At 48.2% G+C, this 17,619-nt stretch overlaps 2 protein-coding genes across 2 annotated transcripts in view; one reads left to right on the forward strand and one right to left on the reverse strand.

The window, feature by feature from the left end:
* Nucleotides 1-6,444: 6,444 nt before the first annotated feature.
* Nucleotides 6,445-17,078, reverse strand: RIBC2 (RIB43A domain with coiled-coils 2). Its single transcript, XM_024737627.1, has 7 exons — nt 16,777-17,078; nt 15,895-15,976; nt 12,771-13,106; nt 11,661-11,779; nt 10,135-10,362; nt 7,744-7,910; nt 6,445-6,625 (listed from the first exon to the last, which is right to left on the reverse strand). Exons 1-7 carry the CDS (start codon nt 16,888-16,890, stop codon nt 6,547-6,549), a joined length of 1,125 nt encoding a protein of 374 aa, XP_024593395.1. The 5' UTR covers nt 16,891-17,078; the 3' UTR covers nt 6,445-6,546.
* A 116-nt stretch (nt 17,079-17,194) lies between these two features.
* Nucleotides 17,195-17,619, forward strand: part of SMC1B (structural maintenance of chromosomes 1B) — an 81,177-nt gene continuing 80,752 nt past the window's right edge. Inside the window, exon 1 of the mRNA XM_024737532.1 lies at nt 17,195-17,341. Within this exon, the coding sequence (XP_024593300.1) occupies nt 17,233-17,341 (109 nt within the window). The 5' untranslated portion in view covers nt 17,195-17,232. The remainder of the gene's footprint in view (nt 17,342-17,619) is intronic.

Raw genomic sequence — 17,619 nt, forward strand, 5'->3', positions numbered from 1 at the left:
GCCTGCCTGCAGTATCCATTCTGAAGTGGGAGGTAGACCAAAGCAGTAAATACGACATGACGCACTGTTCACTCTTCAACAAAGACAAAAGTTAGGCCAGGTGCCCAGGACAAAAGCACCACCTCAGTCTGTGGGGTTTGTGTGCTTGAGGCGGGCCTCTCTGTGGCTAGATGGCCTGAGCACTAAAGCAGGAGTCAGCATGACCCGGGTTTGGATCCCTGCTCTTCTCTTCTCATGCTGTGACATTATTTATCTCTCTAAACCTCAGCCTCCTTAACTGTGAATCAAAGTAATAGACAACTGCCTATCTCACAAGTTTGTTGCAAGGATCCAATGACATTATGTCAGTGACACTTGTCTACAATGCAGCATGTAGATGTCAGAGGTTATTAGGCAGGTAGAACTGGAGAGAGGGAGGTGACGTTTTGAGGCTACGGAGCTCTGTGTCCATGAAATGGGGCTGGCTGGTAGTGTTACCAAGTCCAAGTTCATACTGCTCACAGCTCGATGGGCCAATATATTGAGAGACAAGTTGTTGGGACAGGGAATAGCAACTTTGTTTGAAAAGCCGGCGTATTGAGAAGACGGTGGACTCCTGTCCCAAAGACCCATCTTGCCTGAGTTAGAATTCAGGCTCCTTTTATACGAAAAGGGGAGGGGGGTAAAGTCAAGCATTTCCTGGTTCCCATCAGCCCCCAGAGGGGAGGTGTTCATTTCTTCCTCCCTGCAGTCATTCACAGGTGGGCCCGCTCTGGAGGTTTCCTGTGAGCTAAACAAAGGTATTTTAGCTTAACGCTCATTACCTGGGAGGCAGGGTTCCCAGAGATGGGCCACTATGTATGATTTAAGCTTATAGGCAACATCCCTTTAGTGACGAACTTGTAATAGAACACAAAGGTTCTTCCCCATTACAGTAGCGAGGGTGGTAGGGAATACTAAGGGTAGGGAGACTGATGGTGATTCAGCTTATCTGGGATTGAAACCAGCTCCCCCCATTACTAGCTGTTTGACCTCCAGCAAGTTGATGACTTCCCTGCTCTTCAGCTTCCTCATGTGTAAAACCAGGATAAACAGCGATCATGCAGTTGTCGAGACGAGCTGATATTCCATGTAACACACTTCACTGAGTTCCTGCCTGGCACATAGTAGGTGTTGGATTAGCGGGAACCGTTCCTATAATGGGGGATATTTGGAAGCCAAAGGAGTGTGGCGTAAGCATAACTGGGCTGTCAAAGATTATGGAGGAACGTTTTACACTCTAACTATGTGAAATGTGTAAAATTGGATACGTGTGCTGCAATTTGCATATTTGGAAAACAGACAAAAGCAAGAGAAAAACACTCAGCAGGGGCAGGAAGATTCGCCAAAAGTTTTAAAAATAATTGCGTCAAATGATTTCGTACCAGTCCCTCATGCTGAGGATATATGCTTTTCCCGTAGAAGATGCTTATTAAAAACTCTGGAGTGAGAATCTTGGAAGACCAGATGATACGAAAGGGCCAAGTTCTGCATGAAATGGTGTGGGCAAGAACCAAGTAAAATTTTATCTTCATTTGGACCGCAGTTACTAGAGGGTACAAACTGCTGGACAAGTTATACACAGGAAGTCTGAACAGGTAAGGAGGCACTGACAAATAAAAAATGTTTCCAAATTATTATTCCTTTAGTCAATCTACCCTTTAGCAAAGTCAGAAGCGCTGACCCTTGAGTAGTGACTTGTAATAGTAACATAATTTTGCTAGGTTTTCCTAAAGGAGGGCAGTCCAAAAAAAAATAGGCATGGAGAGATACCAGTAAAAACATTGAGAACCAAAACGAAGTTTCTGATGTGTGCAAAGATACACACTATTGAACACACAAACGGTGTTTTGTGCAATTTCTGTTTATATTACTTCCTCAGTAAAGATGTTCTATTGGTGAAACAATGACCCAGGATTTAAATATTCGTATTTGCCATTAAGATACTATGCAGCGTCCAGGGTCTTGATTCTACAAAGGCTCTTGGTTGTACAACACCATCCACAAACAGATACTAGGACAAAGGAGGAACAGAGCAGCGGGCCCTAGTGAGGAATAAAGGTGCACAGTTCACTTCTGCAGTATGCAGTCATGAAACGCTGCGTGTGCCTTTTCTCTGTTGGGCCATCTGTAAAGTAGGGATAAGAGGATAGACAAAGGAATTCGGTTCTAGGATTATACCCCTTAGTCTGCAAATGAATTCAGTTTCCACATACTCAACTAGAACAGACTGGCAAGGCCAGGAGTAACACAGAGGCTACAAAGGAGAATCCTTGAATTATTTAGCATAGGGCTAATCCTTCATTTTTCAGTTTTCCCTCCATCATTCTGAACACTAGAACTTGAACTCAGAATAAAGATAAAGAACGATGTGCAAGTGGCTTTTTCCCCCTTCCTAGCTATTTTATGGCTTCTATTTTTTTTTAATTTTGATGTCATTTATTGGCACAAAAATTACCAGATACAACATGGTGTCTAGACATGGCTGCACCGTATATTTTGTGCATTTAGTTTAATATTTCTTTTGCTCCTAATTCCCAACATGTATTAGACCTTCCCCCTCTGTGTCAGCACCTCCGTGACAGCATTTCTGTATTCCATGGCTTCTCTTTTTATAAATTAGACTTTATTTTTTAGAGTCTAATTTCTTATAAATTAGACTTTATTTTTTAGGTTTACAGAAAAATTGAGTGGAAAGTTCAGAGACTTCCCATATACCTACTTCCCCCCTCCCCAGTTTCCCATGTTACTAACACCTAGCTTTAGTGTAGCACATTTGTGTAAATTAATGAGTCAATAGTGATACATCATTATTAACTCAAGTCCATAGTTAGGGTTTGCTCTTTGTGTCGTACGTTCTATGGGTTTAGACAAATGCATAATGACCTGTATCTACCATTGTAGCATCATACAGAATAGTTTTGCTGCCCTAAAAATCCTCTGTGCTCCCTTTATTTACCACACCCACCCCGCCCCCCACCCCAAATCCCTGCCATACATTGATCTTTTTACTGTCTTCACAGCTTTGCCTTTTCCAGGACGTCATAAAGTTGGAATCATACAGTCTGCAGGCTTCTCAATCACTCAGTGATATGCATTTATGGTTCCATGGCTTGATAGTTCACTTATTTTGAGCAAAGAATAATATTCCACTGTATGGCTGTACTGCTGTTTGTTTATCCATTCCTCTGCTGAAGGACATCTTGGCTGTCTCCAAGTTTTGGCAAGTATGAGTAAAGCCGCTGTAAATATTCATGTGCAGGGTTTTGTGTGGACATAGGTTTTCAACTTATTTGGATAAAGTCAAATGACTTTTGAATCCTCTTATTTTAACTTTTCTGTGCTGTTTTGTTTTAGATGTGTCTTTTGTAAGCATCATATAATGGGAATTTTAATATTTTTAATTTTTTAATATATTTTTTAAGTTCAGAGTGATTTTATTAGATCAAATATTCTTTTCTTAAAACATCTTTATTGGAGTATAATTGCTTTACAATGGTGTGTTAGCTTCTTCTTTATAACAAAGTGAATCAGCTATATGTATACATATATCCCCATGTCCCCTCCCTCTTGTGTCTCCCTCCCACCCTCCCTATCCCACCCCTCTAGGTGGTTACAAAGCACTGAGGTGATCTCCCTGTGCTATGCAGCTGCTTCCCACTAGCTATCTATTTTATCTATAGTGTATATATGTCCATGCCACTCTCTCACTTCGTCTCAGTTTACCCTTCCCCCTCCCTGATAACTGGAATTTTTAAAAGCCAGTTTGTGGAGAGATAGACAATGAAGCAAATATTAGCAAAATATTAATTGTAGAATCTAGGTAGTAGGTGTGTGAGTGTATTGTATAATGATTTCGATTTTTCTGTATGTGTGACATTTTTCATAATAAATGTTCGGGGGAAAAGTGAAAAACCAAGAAAGAAAACAAAACCCTCTGGAGTGTGTGTGTCTGTAAAAACGTAATGGGGCCATTCAGAGGAGCCATGGAGAGGGTCCCACACCGGGAACCTGACTCTGCCTTCCAGGTGGAGGCAAGTTACTCAACCTCCCTTCTTTTGTCTTCTCTCGGCAGGACGGCAATCACAACATCCAGGGGTGCACGGGTGTTGCAACAACCTACCCAACACTGGGCCTGGGATGCGGTAGTTGAATTAGTTGAATTAATCCCTGGGGTTCATTCATTTTCCTGCCCGAGAACCACGGGGAATGTGTTGTGCTGCTGGTCACCAGCAGAGGGCGCACTTAAAGCAAGCAAATGTCCGGGTTTCGCGCCTCGCCTTCCTTTCGGAATATTTTTTATAATGATGCGAAATTCAGAGTCAAAGCAAGCCTCTCCACTTTGGGCCTGTGATTCCAGGCATATAACTGGTATTACTGACGACTGCAGGGTCCTCCTAGCGCCATCTTCCTCCTAGCCTGTGCCCAGCAGCCCGGTGTATGATTCCACCTCCCACTCCTGTGCAAGGACCTACTTCCATAAATGGGTCTCCCACTAGACTGTGAGAGATCCTAGCCCAGGGCCTGGCACAGCGTCCAGGATTTGAAGAGCACTCGATGTGCACTGAATGAACTGACATCGCCTCCCATCACTCACTTTATCTCCCTGCCCAACTGCAGGATGATTAACAATCTACACAGGGTGCCGCTCATCCAGGGCCCACCCCGAAGCGTGGCTTGTTCAGCCTGGGCAGCAACATTCTCAATGGGATCATCCTGGGAAGCAAGCGGGCAGGTGCCCCTCTGCATTCCCCCCATTAAGGGTTGAATTGTGCCCTTCCCCCACCCCCGAAGGTATAGTGGATTCCTAACTTCCAGTACCTCAGAATGCGATCTTATAAATAAGGTCATTGTAGATATAGTTTAGGTAAAATCATTAAGCTGAACCCTAATCAAATATGGCTAGTGTCCTTATGAACAGGGAAAACTGGGACGCAGACACACAGGGGATGAGAATGCCATGTGAAGGTGAAGGCATAGGTGTGGGTGATGCATCTACAAGCCAAGGAACACCAAAGGTCATCAGCAAATCTCCAGAAGCTGGGAGACAGGCCAGGACAGGTTCTCCTGCAAGGCCCTCAGAAGGAACCAGCCCTGTCGACACCTTGGTCTCGGATTCTGGCCTGAGAGCTGTGAGGAACTGTACCTTTCTGTTGTTTAAGCCCCCTAACGTGTGGTACTTTGTTATGATAGTTTCCAGGAAACTATACACCCTCAACATGCTTCTCTAAAGGATGTTCAGCTCCAACTGATCCACCTGGGAAAACCCTGCCAATCCTCAGGCTCTGGTTAAACACCAGCCGGTGAAGGGCTTCCGGCCGGGGAGAAAGAGGCGCTGTGTTTACAAGAAGAGGGATGTGGGCTAAGTAGCTAGCACTGGCGTATCCAGCTCCACCTTGGCTAATGATGAAGTGCCACCGAGAGCTGCCATTTGTCACTGGCCATACGCATATGGTCCTGCAAGAAGCCTACACGGAGAAGGTAGAGGTAACTGGTCGGGACCCAGTCATCTGGGCCTGGGAGCTAGTGACCCCGTTACTGTTGGACATACTCTCCCCCTCCCCCCGTGTAAGTTGCCTCCCTTCACCTCCCTACTGGCAAATTCCAAAGCACGGTTCAAGACTCTGCAGACTGCTAGTCGTCCCCAACTCTGTGCTCTTCCATCTTTTATACCATTGCGGAATTACCGCCTGTCTCGTGGTTAGCCAGCAAGGCTCCCCAGCCTCCACCGCAGCGAGGCATGGTCACGTGACTAAATTCTGGCCAATAGGGTGTGAGCAGACGTGAAATGTACACTTCCGGATCCACGGCCTTGCTGCTGTGCTGCGTTCACCCACCCGCTTCCTTCCCGTTTTCTCCTGCCTGCTGGCTTGAATGTGATAGGTTGGTGGGAGCTGGAACAGCATTCTGGGACCACAGGATGGCAGAGCAATGAGGGAGCACTGCTCAGCTGGGGCTCTGACGAGAGGAGGAAATAAACTTGTGCCTTTTTGGCCACTCGTGTTTTGGGTCGTGTTACCGGGAGCCAGGAGAGAGAAGTGGTTGAGAGCCAGACACCCTGGGTTCAACCCCAGGTCCACCACGTCCCGTCAGCGTGACCTTGGGCAAGTCACTTAACGTGTCTATAGCTCAGGCTCTTCACCTGGAGAATGCGAGTAATAAAAATGCCCACCCCGGGCTGCTGTGAGAACCAAATTAGTTAATTCCACGGGAAGCGGTTAAAATGATGCCCGTGAGTATTGGCGATTGCACCAGCTGAACCTAGCGTCTAATACGCGGGCTTCCTTCCTTGTATCTACAGCACCAGAGCTGCTCTAGAAATAGTCTGAGCTGAGTTGAACGGACACTAATGCTCCTCATAGAAATACAGGAAGGGGTTTAATCAAGTTTTGTGTACAGTGGAAAAATTAAGTCCAACAGTACTTATGGACCAAAGAGCGCCTTTTTTTTTTTTTAACACATGGGACTCTTCAAGGTTACTGCCCTTTATAGGTAAACGATTCAGAGGGAAAGAAGGTGCCTTTTTCATTATCGACTTCTTGTATTAAATTGTGCGAAATAATCTTCTGTGAGATGATTTGTACAGATTTCCTTCATATATTTTTTCCTGATAATAAAACAAGGAGAAAAAGAAATAAGCAAATGCCTGACTTCCTAAACATTCTACTGTTTAACTGGTGTGTTAACCCCAGGATACAGAGTGCATTCCAGCCCTACGAGCTAAAGGGGGAGGAAGGGGGCATCGCATCACCGCTGATTAGTTTAGCGACCTGCGCACGTGAAATGTGGGGATATCTTAGAATTCCATGATTGTTAAGACATTTGCTCATCCCATTTGATTTCTGTGAGATTCTCTCTTAATTCTCCTTATTTAGGCCCCCAATGATGGACCCACTGATAAACAGACATTGGAAAAAATACTGGTGGATCCCCTCCGAGTTCAAGCCAGAGCTTGATGAATAGATAGATAAATAAGTAAATAAATAATGGGTTGGGGTTTTCTTAGTGACAAATTCACCTACTGATCTGCATTTGACATTTTCTGTAGCTGGAACTCTGAACTACTCCTGGGGCCTTTCTGAAATGAAGAAGAGGCTCCAGACTTGTTCTGGGCAGCCCAGGAGCCCCTTCCTCTCCCCGGAGAGCCCTCCCTGCAGTGGGCAGCTGGCACTGTCCTCCCCCACGTCTGAGCCAAGCAGCCTCCTCCCGGAAGCCCACCCGGTGCCCTCCCCTGGGACTCCTGGTGCCCTCCGTGTACTCCATCACCAGCACCCGTGTCCGAGCCTGCTGGGGTCCGCCAGTGCCCAGGTGAGGACCGTCCAAGGAGGGGTGTTTACAGGTTGAGGGCACAAAGGAATCTCAATCCCTGGTCTGCGCGGGGACCAATGGTTTCCTCACACTTAATTTCTGGCTTCTTAGCTCTGAGTCCTTCTTCCCCTTCTCTTTACCAGGAGGCTATGCTATAGCCCCAACCACTGCTGCTACAGGGCCTCTGGTGAAATACACCCCAAGGGTCCGAGCCCTTGGGTGGGAAGGATTCAGGGAGGGTGAGCCAGGGGTCCAGGAAAGGACGGTGCCTGCTCTATGGGCCCTGCACGGCCAGCACCTACCCCCACTTTCCCTGAGCCTGATTCCCTCGATGATGCCCCCAATTCCCACCCGCCCCCCTCGACCCTACGTCCCCCCATCTCCCTGCTCCCGCCCAGGCCCCCGCCTGGCACTGACTGCGAAAGCTGCTCCTTGGCCAGGCTGAGGTGGTTGCGGTCCAGGGCTCTGCGCAGGTCACGCTGTTGGCACTGCTGCTGTCGCTCAAGAAGCAAGGCGGCGCGAGCCCGCTGGACCCTCTGCCGGTCCCAGTCCATGTCTCGCTGGCGCTCTTCTTCCTGGAGCCTCTGGAGAGAGGAGAGGTGACTCACCACCGCCTGTCCCCAGCAGAAGAGCCCCAGGGGGTTGTCTCGAGGAGCCGGCCTTTCATTTTACAGATGGAGAAACTGAGGCCCAGAAGGGGGCAGGTAGGTGAGCAACGTCATGCCGGAAATCAGAGGAGACCCCCCCCACCTGTCATCATGCTGGTGGCCCAGCTGAGTCCCCCTCTTGGGAGGCCTTGGCTGGTCCTCTGAGCCTGAAGGGACAGCAGAGTCTCGGTTCCAACAGTGGTTCCCAGCCCAGGGCTCCATAAGCAGGGCCCACGGGTGTCAGCTCCTCTGCATCTGGGATGCTACCAGTGGGCAGTGGCACCACCTGGTTGGACACTGGGGTCCTCTGGTCACTTCTAGAAGGTGCTGATGCCACAGCCCCACCCCGGGACCATGGCTCAGGATCTTGGGGGTGAATTTCTCTGTGCCCTTTACAGCAGAGTGCCTTGAAAGTATCGTCTGCACTTGCTGTCTCCTGGCCCTCCTGCCTGTTCTCTCTCCAGCCCATTAGACAGGCTGCCACCCCTCCACCAAAGAGGTGACTGCCCAGTGCTGGCTCCTGCATCCAGTCGGCAGCCCAGCAGTGGCGTTTGACCCAGGGGTTCCCACGCTCCCTCTGAATTCACCACGGCTTGCATCCCTCCTACCTCTCTGGCTGCTCCTTTTCAGGCCGCTTTGCTCTTTATAAATGATGGGGGTGGAAGGGGAGGGTCCCTCTGTCTACACTCACTCCCTTTGTGATCTCCAGGTTCGCTGCTTGAACTACTCTCAGTGCAGTGATGACTTCCTGTTTATGTCTCCAGCCCAGATCTCATTCTGAGCCCCAGACTCTACATCCAGCTGCCTGCTGGACTTTACTTGGAAGTTGTGTCAGAAAATATAACTTGTCCACCAGTAGCTGTTTTTCCTTCTTTCTTAATAAAAGAATCACCAGCATTTCACTGCCTGGAATAAATACTACATTTCTTCTTTATAGTTTGGGGCAATCTAGTGACTGAATTGTCCAACGAAATGTAACTGGAAATGTCTTATGAAACGTCTAGGAAGTGTCCTTAGCGTTCTTACCCCTTCCTTCTTCCTGCCAGCTGGAATATGCATATGATGACTGGAGCTCAAGCAGCCATCTTGCACTAAGAGGTGGGAACCAGGTGATGAGGATGGCAGAACTTTAGTCAATGGTCGTGGAGCTGCCATACCAGCCCTGGGCTGTTTTCTTAAGGATTTAGTCTACATGCAAGAGATAAAGTTCTATTTTCTTTAAGATGGTGTTATTTGGGATTTTCAGCTGAATCCTAGCAGACATAGATATCTAAAGAACATTGCACACAACATATCCAAAATTGCGCTTGTGATTTCCATTCTCCCATGAACTTCCCTCCTGGACTTGTTTCTCCCTCCATCTTCCCATCTCTGTAAGTGCCAACTCCTTCCTTCTCATTGCTCAGGCCAGGATGCCTGGAGTAATCCTTAACTCCTCTGTCTCTCATATGCCATGCCAAACCCTTCAGCCAATTCTGTTGGCTCTAACTTCCAAATACATCCAGAATCCGACCACTTCTCAGGACCACTGCTGCCAGCGCCCTGGCCTCAGCCAGCACCATCTCTGACCTCGACCATCAGCCTCCCCAGTGATCTCTCTCCTTCCCGCCTTATCCCCCTAAGTCCAACCTCAATACAGCAGCGGGAGGGATCCTGTTAATTGTGAGATCCTGTCTCTCCTCTGTTCAGAACCCGCCTGAGCTCCCCATTTCGGTCACAAAAAAGGTAAAGTCTTCCCCAGTGGCCTGCCAGGCCCTCAACCCTCTGCCTTTTGGACCTCATCCCACCCTCTCCCCTCCCTCCACTCCAGCCACCAGACGCCTCCTTCTCTGAACAGGTCAAGAGGGCCCTTCCTCAAGGCCTTTGCCCTTGCTCTTCACCCCGCCTGATCGTCCTTTCCGCAGACACGTGCAAGCCTCCCTCCACACCTTCAGCCCTTTGTTCCAGAGCCCTTGGTCCCCTGATGACCCTCCTCACGCCCAGCAATCTCAGCTCCTTCCCCAGCCTCCTGCCCTCCCTAGCGCTTGTCCTCCTCTCACTAGAACACAGACTCCTTGAGGGAAGCTTCCAGGGCCGAGCGTGACAGTGGCTATAACTAGATGCTTGAGGAAGGTGGCAGGGAGCACAGGGCCCCATCTGAGGTCTTGGGGGGGACAGGCACCAGCTTCTCCTGGACTTGCTGTTTCTGAACCAGGCGGATGTGCTCCAGCTGCTCCCGGCTCATGCCCTTCCAGCGGTCGGGGACCACGCGATGGGGCCCGAAGGAGCTGGCTGCCTGCTGGGGGTTCTCCGAGAGCAGGTCCCCATGCAGCAGGTTGGAGATCTCGGCCAGGTTGTCCTCTTGGTCTTGTTTTTTCTCTTGAATTTTCTTTTCCGCTGACTCCAAGGCCTGCTCAGGGCAAGATATTAAGGGAGATGCTCTGAGTGACCCTGGTGGGACCGAGGCACAGGCTGACAAGTCTCACTTGGGGCCCTTGAAGGAAGAATGTGCTCAAGGGCACCGGGGATGGGGGGACTTGTCAGGCATGGATGTGGGGAGGCCCTCAGACCCCCAGCTGCCTGGGAGATGCTGGGTGAGTGGACTGGGCTCAGGGAATCACTACCTGTTGGTCGTGTGCATAACTGCTGCGCGTCTTTGTCTGCAGTGATTTGCCAAAGCAGGGAGCTGCCTCCCCCTGTTAGGCTGCCATCTCCCCTGGGCTTGGCCTCACCCACCCCAGGACAGGGCTGTGTACCCCTCCGTGTGGTCCTGGTCACCCTTGGACGGCAGCGGGCCACAAAGAACAGCCAACCAAGTGATGCACAGCAGTGGTGATTTCTAAAAGGTGCTCCCACTACCCGCAACCTCAGCCCCAGGGACAAATAAATTCCTGGCCAAATCCCTATTCACATGAGGATGATGGGTGGAGGGAATGGGCCCTGGCTGTGTGATCTGGAGCAAGTCACCTCCCCTCTCTGGGCTGCAGTTATTTCTCTGTAAAGTCAAGAGACGGATTAAGAGACATTTGTCAGTGTTACCAGTTCTCTTTAGTAATGAATGGACAGGGCACCACTGTGCCACCAGGGAAGTACCTCTTTTTGAGGTGCCCACACACAGCAGGTGCTCTCAAGGAGGCCAGCTGAACTACGTTACGTAAGCCCACGCCTTGCAGCTGGACAGGCTGGGATTTGAATACTGGACTTGCGGTATTTGGAAGTCCAGTATTTGAATCTGCCAAAGCAACTCAGATTAGTACGTAGGCATCCCAAAGAAGGTCAGTGCCCCACTCTGAGCCCGTTTCTTTATCGATTAAATTGGGTTAATCACGCCCCTCTGAAAGGGTTGTTGAACGCGGTGACTAATAAGAGCAACCGATTGTTGCAGGGATTAAAAAGAATTGCCGGGCTTCCCTGGTGGCGCAGCGGTTGAGAGTCCGCCCGCCGATGCAGGGGACACGGGTTCGTGCCCCGGTCTGGGAAGATCCCACATGCCGCGGAGCGGCTGGGCCCGTGAGCCGTGGCCGCTGAGCCTGCGCGTCCGGAGCCTGTGCTCCACAACGGGAGAGGCCACAACAGTAAGAGGGCCGCGTACCGCAAAAAATAAAAAAAAAAAGAATTGCTATCATTGATGAGTCAAGGAGGCTGGGGCACGCCGGGGAGGTGGCTGTGTGTTTGTCTTCCCCTCCAGACAGAGCCTGGGGTATACACCTGGTTCTTGTTGAATTCTTTCACAGCTGTACAAGCCGCCTTTCTGGTGGTGCTTTCCAGATTCTGTAAATGCTTGGCTGTTTCGTCAAACTGCAGCCTTGTCTTCAGGTAGAGATCCTCTGAAAGGAAGCAAAATGCAATCAAACCTTGCATGCCTGCCCGGAGATCCTTCTGAGATGTGCAGAGCACCCTGCAGAGTAACTGTTTCTCATCACGGCCCCATCCAAAGAAAGGGGGTGTATCGGAAGGCTGTGGGAGATTGACATGAGTCAATTCAAGTAAAGCTCTTAGATGGGTGCCTGGCAGTGTTAGCAATCACCACTGTGGCCTGGTAATGTCTGCCGTGGAACCAGGGGAGAGGGGTTTAGAGGGCAGCATCGCAGGAGGTATGGTCAGACTTGTTGATCCTTGAAATAAATTTGGTTTTTATTGAGTAAAATGAGAAGGTATCGGTTTTGAGCAAAGGATCCAGCTTAACCTTTAATGGGATCATTCTGGCTGCTGGGTTGAGAAAAGACTATAGAGAGACTAGGGCAGAAGCAGGGAGACCAGTTAGAGGTTATTGCAATGATCCAGTTGGGAGATGCTGACTGCTTAGTCCAGAGTGGTAGTGGAGGACATGGTGAAGGTGGTTGGAATTTGGGATGACTTGCTGCTGGACTGCGTGTGGCATTTGAGGGGAAGGAAGGAGTCAAGATGACTTGGGTTTGGGCCTGGGCAACTAGAGGAACAGAGCTCCCATTGATGGAGGTGGACCGCCAGGTTCAGGGGATGATCAGAGTTTCTTACTGGACACGAACTGATATAGGCTGGACCTATGTCCTGCCCACACACTGAGGGCCGGGAGCGATGCTGAGTTACCCTGGACTCCAGCATCCCACTGGGGCCCGGACAGAGCACAAGCTCAGAAGGTGTTTCCTGCGTGATGAGCACATGGCTGAAGATGCTTAAGTCCTGGAACCCGGGTTCTCATGTTTCTTTCTTTGGCCACGTGGCCAAAGTAACACATTAGTGAGACTTAAAAGACAAAATGAAACAAGAAAAAAAAAGGGGGGGGATTGTTTTGTTGAAGAAAGTATTGAGACCCATTTGTCTTTTTTGTTCCATTACCTGCGCATTTTTGGTTGGCGCGGGCCATCTTCCATTCCCTTTGCTGTTGCAAGGACCAGTCCCTGTTTTGTTCCTCTTGGAATTTCTTCCTCTGATAGAAGTTTAAATCCTCTCCCATGAATTTCTGCATTCCTGATACTGCATCATTATCTGACTGCCGGGCTGGAAGATCTTTCTTAAGGGCTAGGGGGTCGGAGAGGTCAAATTCACGGCGACTTTCTGGCTTCTGAAAGCTCTGTTGGAAATCATTGATAGCTTTACAGAGATTTTTCCTATCTCTCCTTTCCCGGTCTTCTGATATGCATGCGATCTTGTCATTTTGCCTCATTTCAGCAGCTAGAAGAGATACAGCATATCCATCAGCTTAAGATTCAGAGGAAAGACATAAATTTGAATCTGAGGCAGGAGATAGATGGGTCCCAAGCTAGGCCTTTACAGCTGGCCTCCCGTGTACATTTCGTGGAGCAGGAAAAAGTGGGCTTTGGGCCAGACACTGACAACTGGTCTTCTGTTTGCATTAGAACATAGATGGGCTCCAGGTTAGACATTTAAAATCAGCCTCCTGTTTGCTCTCCGAAATGGAAGTAACAACAGAAACGAGGTAAATAGCCAGGCTTTGTCTCCTGAGGACGCCCGAAGATAACAGTCGTGGCAGGAACAGAGAGGGGCTAACCCTTGTTTGGGTAAAGTATCAAAAGGTCACATATTTCCCATCCTTGGGGCAAGGGAGACATTGCACATGCGCAGAAAGGCTCCTTGGGGGTCAAAAAAGGAGGGGGCACCACTCCATAACAGATGATGCTAAGGCCGACCCATAGGCCTCTGGGCTGAAATACCATCTTGCAAAAAAATTTGCACACGCATGCTGGGGAGGGTCCTAGGGCAGGTCACGTGTAGAAAAAGAAGCCAGATGATTGGCCAAAGGTAAACAGACCCGGAAGAACTGCCCTATATGAATGACGTCACCACCTCTTTACTGGGCCCCTCCTCTTTAGGGGGGACACCCACACCCTTTCTCTCCCCATGTGCATCTCTGCCCTGCTTCCGTCTTAACTAAGCAAACTGTTTCTCTGTATGCTCTCCCACTTGTTGTGCTGTGTCTCTAATAATAAACTTTGTACCTGTTTTTACAGTTTTTGCCTCCGTGAGAAATGCATTTTTCACTGGGGGCAAGAGCCAGGGGGTGTGGTGACTAGGATTCCTGCTTTTCATCCAAGCTCCCCAGGTTCAATTCCAGGGCAGGGAATTAAGATCTTGCTTCACGCCACCACTCACTGCTGCCTCTCCAAGATCAAATCCACTTAAAAAATGATTTTTAGTGATTCTAAAAGTAATCCAACCTTCCAAAAACTTAACACAACCATTAAAGGATTAGTTTTCTGAATATTTAAAAAGCACTTACAAATCAACTTAAAAAAAAAAACAATAAACAGCCTAACCAAAAAGGGGGCCAAGGAGAGGAAAAGGCAAATCAATATAAAGAAACCTGAATGGTCAATAAACTTGTGAAAAGATCATCAACCTTACAAGATGGGAAACATCCAATGAATTGGAGAAACATTTCAAATGCAAATAATAGCAGGTATTAGTAAGGATGTGGGGAAACAAAGATTTCTCGTTTACTGCTTGTGGGAGTGTAACTTGGTACACTTTTATAACTTTGGAAAGCAATTTGCCAACATCTGTAAAACTGAAAACATACATATACTATGACCTATCAATTCCATTTCTAGGTACACCAGGGACATGAACATTGGGACATAATGCAGGACAGTCATTAAAAAACTGGAAAAAATCTAAATCAGCCACCAGTAGAGGAATCAAGAAATTGTGGTTAAAATTCATATGACAAAATATCATAAAGCAATTAAAATGAATATTCTGTATGTAGATCACCTATAAATTCCAAAAATAGACTGTTGAATTTTTTAAATGTTGCAAAAGGATACATTCAATATAACATCATTTATGTAAAATTTTAAAACACACACACGAATTTTATATTGTCATGGATGTACATACGTAAATAGTACAAGTACAGAAACATGCATGGAATGATCACACCTCTGAGAAGGGAAGAAGAGGAAAATGGTAAGGTGGGGGAGAGCTTTAGCTATGTCTGTATAACATTTAATTTTCAAAAAGCATGCTTAAGATATCTAAAGCCAGTTTGGCAAAATGTTCATATCTTGTCTGGTGGTGGGTATGTATATGTCTGTCACGTCATTTTTGTACGTTTGAATTACTTTTTTAAACAAAAAATTTATTGAAGTATAGTTGACTTACAATGTTGTGTTAGCCTCTGCTATATAGCAAAGTGATTCAGTTATACATACATATATTCTTTTTCATATTCTTTTCCATTATGATTTATCACAGGTTTGAATTACTTTAAGCTAGAATTTTAAAAGGTAAAAGATTTAGAAAATATGAAACAGTATAAAGAAGAAAATCAATTTCACTCATCATGCCATCACTCCAACTTTACCACTGCTGACATTTTGGTATATTTCCTTTCTGTCTTTTTCTAAGCATATTTTTATGTATTTTAAAAGATATATTTATATATGTATTTAAACTTAATTGATAACCCACTGTATATACAATTTTGTACGCTGCATTTTTCTATTTAAAAAATCTTTACAGTGCTTTAAAAGAAATTGCTAGACATGATGGGGGAAAAGGAATACTATTTGAGTATTTGATCTAAGAGCTGGAACACTATTATTTGAACCACATCTGGCTCTGAGTCAGCTCGGGGGTATGAGCTCAGGAGTGTGTGTTGTCTACTGTAAACAGCTGTCCCCGGTAGAAGGTCTTGAACTTTTTGGCAGAAAATTGTGTGTTTAAAGTTTTTCATACCCAGTTTTTTAAGAAAACAGAGAAAAAACATACATTTATCCTCACAATATATTTCCTACAGCTCACATAGAATTCAATAGCTGTTTTTCTTTTAAGTGAGGAAGCATCAGTGCATTAAGTTAATTGAGCACAAGAAATTGTGAAGTTTTAAAAGGAGGAAAAGCATGAAAATTGCAAGTTTTTACATATGTGAGGAAATGTGAACTGAGGTCGAAAGGCACACAGCCCTGAACCGCTAGATGGCCATTCAGGGAATGCTCACCAAAGGTTTCCTGTCTAGCTTTTTCAGTTGCTTCTTTTATCTTCTGGTCACAAACCTGAACATCCCAGGCTTCTGTGTCTCCCTGGGAAAGGAAAACAAAGGGAATTAGAGCCAGATAATTTGATTCAGTTGATAACAATCCTACTGTAAGCCAAAACTTGTCATACCCAGATGCTTTTGCTTATAGCTGGTTCTTCAGCCTGTCTTAAATTTCCCTAGAGCTTCCTTCTCCCCTTCTCAGTCAATAGATCCTCATCCTCAGAATACTGCTTAGGCATCACCTCCTCTGGGGAGTCCTCTCTGATTTCCTCTCCCAGCCCCAGTTGGTGCTCCCTGGCAGCCTTTGCTCGCCTCCCTCACAGCACTGACTCCACTGCATTATAATGTGACCATTTTAATGCCTGCCTCCTCCACTCTGGGCTATGAACTCTGCAAGGTCAAGTATTGCCTTGCTCCTCATCTCCTGGGTCCAGCTCAGGCTTGCCACAAAATAGGAACTCCACTGGCATTTGTCAAATGAACGGACTGGAGGGAATTCCTGGCAATGTAGAAAATCCGGCTCAGAGAGAGGGGAATCACGTTCCAGTCTCTGGCCATTAACTGCAGGCAAGCTCTGTCCCCACTGCAGGACTCAATTTGCCTGTCTGGCAAGGGGCAGGGGGCATTATCTGGTCTGTTAAGGTCTCTCCCATCCTCAGCAAAGTCAATACATGGAACAAATCTTCCCGGCAAAGCCTGGAGCCGTCTGCAGCTGTGCCTAGATCAAAAGTTTCATTCCAAGGGTTCATCACATCTTGTTTCCCGCCGCCCGCCTCGCTCGCCCCCAGCCGCTCCTCCACATTCCCTCCTGGCCCCTTTCCCTTCCGGGCCGGAGGGTCTCACCCCGATGATCCTGTTCCTGGCATTGAAGATCCGTTTCTGCCTGCGCAGCTCCGCATATCTCCTTTTGGCCAGGCCGAAGTCCTCCTCCAGGTCCTTGAGCTGCGCTACCTCCATGACTGCGAATCGCCAAGAAATTCTAAGAGGTTTTTAAAACATGTGAGATTAAAAGAAAAGACAACAAACATAAAACAAGCTCAAGCCAAGCGAGGCTGGCTCCCTAGGAGGTTGGGCTGGTGGGATCTGAGCCTGCTCCAGAAGTTCTCAGTCTGGCCTTCTCCCACCGCGCCAGAGGCGAGGAGACCCAGTTTCCTCGGAAACATAAACAACTCCGGTTGCTAAGAAACAGCGCAGGGCTCGCTCGTGTTCTCGCTTTCCTCTCGCGAGACGGCGCAAGGCCCTTCCCGCGCTTTTCTGGTCGGCGTGTGAGGACGCGGCAGAGGCGCGGAGGGCGCAGCCATGGGCCATTTGGAGCTGCTGCTCGTGGAGAACTTTAAGTCGTGGCGGGGCCGCCAGGTCATAGGCCCCTTCAGGAGGTTCACCTGCATCATTGGCCCCAACGGCTCCGGTAACTTGGGACCTAGAACGCCCCCGCCTGCTGCGGTCGTCCGGGCCTCTTCCCGCCTGAGGGGATGTGAGGGTGGCCTCGCGGCCTGGACTCGGGCTCGACCCTCGCTGTCCACCCCGGGGACGGGGGATGGGGTGGGAGGCGACCCTCAGACTCCGCCCAGGGCGGGTTGGAGGTGGCAGGGAGTTGCTTGCCGTCCACCCTAGGTTGACACTAGCCCTCGGCCCCGGACCCCCGGCCCTCCGACAACACCCCAGGGGCCTGAGCCTCGCCCTCCG

This window comes from Neophocaena asiaeorientalis, unplaced genomic scaffold, assembly GCF_003031525.2.
Source record: "Neophocaena asiaeorientalis asiaeorientalis breed wild unplaced genomic scaffold, Neophocaena_asiaeorientalis_V1.1 scaffold242, whole genome shotgun sequence".
Taxonomy (NCBI): domain Eukaryota; kingdom Metazoa; phylum Chordata; class Mammalia; order Artiodactyla; family Phocoenidae; genus Neophocaena; species Neophocaena asiaeorientalis.

Excerpts from the sequence above, each read along its gene's own strand:
- RIBC2 (XM_024737627.1), bottom strand. The coding sequence starts at position 16,890 with ATGGAGGTAGCGCAGCTCAAGGACCTGGAGGAGGACTTCGGCCTGGCC. Across the intron at positions 15,977-16,776 it reads CCAGGAACAGGATCATCGGG|GGAGACACAGAAGCCTGGGA; the intron begins GTGAGACCCTCC and ends TTCCTTTCCCAG. Across the intron at positions 6,626-7,743 it reads GCCAAGGAGCAGCTTTCGCA|GAAAAAATATATGAAGGAAA; the intron begins GTCAGTGCCAGG and ends TTTTATTATCAG.